Source organism: Barbatula barbatula, assembly GCF_947034865.1.
Source record: "Barbatula barbatula genome assembly, chromosome: 4".
In the NCBI taxonomy this organism is placed as follows: Eukaryota; Metazoa; Chordata; class Actinopteri; order Cypriniformes; family Nemacheilidae; genus Barbatula; species Barbatula barbatula.
In genome coordinates this window covers 26,906,020-26,909,476 of record NC_136768.1, presented here as the reverse complement: position 1 = coordinate 26,909,476, position 3,457 = coordinate 26,906,020, and the positions used below count along the sequence as shown (strand labels likewise).

The window sequence follows — 3,457 nt, the reverse complement described above, 5'->3', positions numbered from 1 at the left end:
ACATCACACATATACTTTTTCATATCTTATGCTAGTAGATCATCGTCATCTTCACAAGTTTACTAAAACAAGTGACACATAATGTTGTGGAATAACAAGACTCACTATAAAGAAATATTTGCACTTTTGTACAACACTTCAGTAAAAGAATAATGGATTTATGTTACTGTATATCGTGCACATGCACAGAAGCACAAACGTTGAATATATTAATTATAAGTTAAAATATTGTTTTATAGCGCTTAAACATATTTTCTGTGCAGATAAGAAAACGACTTTATTTGGACACCAAAACTTTTGTTTACTATGATTATTTTATTTTCGTGGCAATAAGCGATAACATGGATTTGTAAGTAAGAGTAAATCTACTGGTCTTGTTACATTGTTAATCGATTTAGACATTTGTGTCAAACCAAAGCATCAATAACGTTGCAATCTTACGATTCGTAAAATACAAATGAGAACAAATGGAAAACAGACATTATAAAAAACATGAACAAAACATTCTGGTTAAAAAAACAATCATCAAAAACTAAACTTTCAACTTTTCTAAAGGAGATTTATTAACTGCACATGTACTGTATTGCACATTAAACTCTTAACATGGTTAGTGAGTAAAGTAATGAGGGTTTAAATGGTTGTAGAAAGGAAGGAAAACATGACAGTGGTTTCTTTGCAAAGCAGCCGCAGTTTAGAGACCCACAGGAAGATGACAGTGGAAACCCAATAAGAGAAATAAACATGAAGATCATAAACAAGCGCTACAGACATTTTCATATCTACATTTGACTCATACGTCACGTGTACAATGTTTAGCGCAACACTTTACTGTGAACAAAATTGACATTTTGATCGTTCTCATTCAAGTATATTAGCATCATGATCTTTTTATGCAGTATATATTTATATTTGCACGACTGATTCAATGTTGACTGCATTACATTATACTGTATTCTAGATATTGTGCAGGACACGTTTAAAGCCAATGAAATCTGCACTGATAGGAATAAGTGACTTTTTCTGTTGTCTCAACACATTTTACATTTGGTCATTTAGCACTTTGGATTTTCAATGAACACATTTCAATCTTTTGATCTCATTCATGTAAGACAAACACTATCTCTGCATGAGCTTAAGGAAGTTTCATTACAAACCCTCATGAAACGCAGGTGTTTGTGAGAATGGCTTGGCAGGTTGGTACTCAGGGTTTATTAATGTGGATGTAGTACCCAGTCTGTTTCTGGTCATTTCTTCATAAATTGAAGAGTCTGGAGGCTTTTTTGATGGAGTGTCAGACTCACGGCTTCTTTTCATCTGAAAATGACAAAAGTGTATGTGAGGGTTCTGACCTTTGCTTTAAACGGAAGAAAGGGTACTTGTGAAAGTCTTCATGGGTAAATGAAGAGAAAACGCAGCATATGATGTGACAGGCTAGCGCTCCACATTATGCAGTAACTACTGTTTTTTTATCTACGGTCAAAGTGCTCTACTTTGAAAACAATAGTTTCTTAGTCATTTTTTGTTGTAAGATCACTTTTGTGTAGAGTGCATTGCTTTGCTGCCCCCTTCAATAAAGACTTAAAATCTTAAACTTTAAATTTAAATTAAACCAAAAACATATTCAGTTATACAATGCTGAAACACAAATCATTTTGGTTAAAATGTCAAATTTCTTATTTCATAAAATGCCACAAAATCTGTGGCCCGCTTGGAACCCTCCTTGGCCCCCCCCCCCAGTTTGAGAACCACTGTCTTAGAGTCTTCAAACCTGCAAAAACCAGTTTAACTCTAAAGCTTAACTTTAAAACTTTAAAAGGTTTTGGATTTTCACACAGAAATGTTTAACAATATCTGGAAGCCATAAGTGAGGAATCATGTCCTATTGACTAAAGACACAGAGTATACATGTGAAAAACAGTATAAAACCATCCAGTGTGTAAGTTTATTACAGTAAGATTTCAACACAACTGGACTTCAGATGCGTTTTGTTTTATGCTAGTTTTTGATATTTCATTGTGTGTGTTTGGGGTTGTACTGACCTTCACACAGAGGAAACCAAGGATGCAAAGTATTATTGCAAACAGAGCTATCATCACATAGAGAACCATCGCAGCTTGACAATTTTTCTCATCGTGAATAGATTCATTTTTCTCTTTGTGAACAATAATAGTTTCATTTTTTTCTACAACAGAGTGAAAAGAAGATATCATCAATGTCAAATATATTCTGTATTAATAAAAATAAAGTTCCTACTCTTTGCCTCTGGATATAAGTGTTCATAGTTGTTTTATTCAGTTTAGGTCAAATCCTTGTCAGACACAAACAACATTCTATAATAAACTCATGATGCTTTACACTAATAATAATAAACATGTGTATAATATATTAAACATGCACTTACCCGTCACCCATAGAAATGTGACGCTGCTATTGGTCTTCTTTTCTTCTAAATTAAATTCACACCAGTAGAGTCCAATGTCTGCCACAGTTAGATTCTTGAGGGTGGCAGTGAGTTTGGGGAAATGGTTTTCATGTAAAGTCACTTTGTCATTTCTTATATCAGTAAAAGTGCCATCCTTGTAATAGTAGAAGATTTCCTGTTGTTCTGATTCATTTAGTTTCTTCCATTTCATGTACACGCCATCCTGGGGAGTCTTGTCAGTAGCACATTGGATGTTGATGTTCTTCCCATGATCTCCCTTTAACACCATAACTGCATGAAGAAGACAATAATAAGATTTGATCTTCACAGATCTTCAATACATTAAGGTGCAATAGTGACTTGTTCTGACCTATATGTGCTCCTAACAACATGAGACACGACCTTAGCTCTTAAATTGTCTAAAAAAGTAAACGGTAGGTTTTAACTTATTGTAAAAATGTTAAAGTTGTAACATTAACATCAATAAGTTATAAAGGCTGTTCATACCTGTGTCAAATGATGCTAGTGATGAGAGGCGACTGAAACAGATGCTCAGCAACAGTACACAGCACCTCACAACGCTTGCCATCTTCTCAGCTGAGAACAACTACACTTCAAACAAATTCAGCGAGAAGTCAAATCAGGCCGCTGTGTGAAAAGCTTCACATACAGAACGCTTGGGCGGCACGAGGGTCGGGCTTCTGTGGTTAACCCTTGAATGTTCAAATTCACTTGTCTTATTATATTCCAGTCCTCTTTATGTCATTTATTGATACGGTTGATTGTTTGATATCCTAATGTGTGGTTCTTTCTGTAAATACAGTTAACGTAATATGAAGTTTATACAATACATAATGCTTTTCCATTGCAAACCTGTTGATGTACCTTCTACACGTAAACAAACAAACAATAAACATTTCAAAATCAAGCACACACTTTAAGATGAAAACATGTTTTAGATAACGGAAACATTTCAATAACGTGACCGAGTGCAGTTACAGTAATTCCATGTTGGTACTTGCATGTAAAATGTAC

The 3,457-nt window shown here is 34.5% G+C and overlaps 1 protein-coding gene across 2 annotated transcripts; it reads right to left on the bottom strand.

Annotated features, from left to right (window-relative positions):
* Positions 1-299: 299 nt before the first annotated feature.
* LOC306893347 (uncharacterized protein) lies at positions 300-3,233 on the bottom strand. 2 transcript variants are annotated; one of them, XR_013786560.1, is made up of 5 exons: positions 2,930-3,059; positions 2,402-2,713; positions 2,040-2,182; positions 1,043-1,314; positions 300-917 (listed from the first exon to the last, which is right to left on the bottom strand). XR_013786560.1 is itself a non-coding variant. In XM_079455133.1 (4 exons), exons 1-4 carry the CDS (start codon positions 3,009-3,011, stop codon positions 1,147-1,149), a joined length of 705 nt encoding a protein of 234 aa, XP_079311259.1. In that variant the 5' UTR covers positions 3,012-3,233; the 3' UTR covers positions 306-1,146. The 2 variants fall into 2 exon arrangements, 1 of the variants encoding a protein (XP_079311259.1); XM_079455133.1 differs by having other exon boundaries at positions 306-1,314; positions 2,930-3,233.
* Between the last annotated feature and the right edge of the window lie 224 nt (positions 3,234-3,457).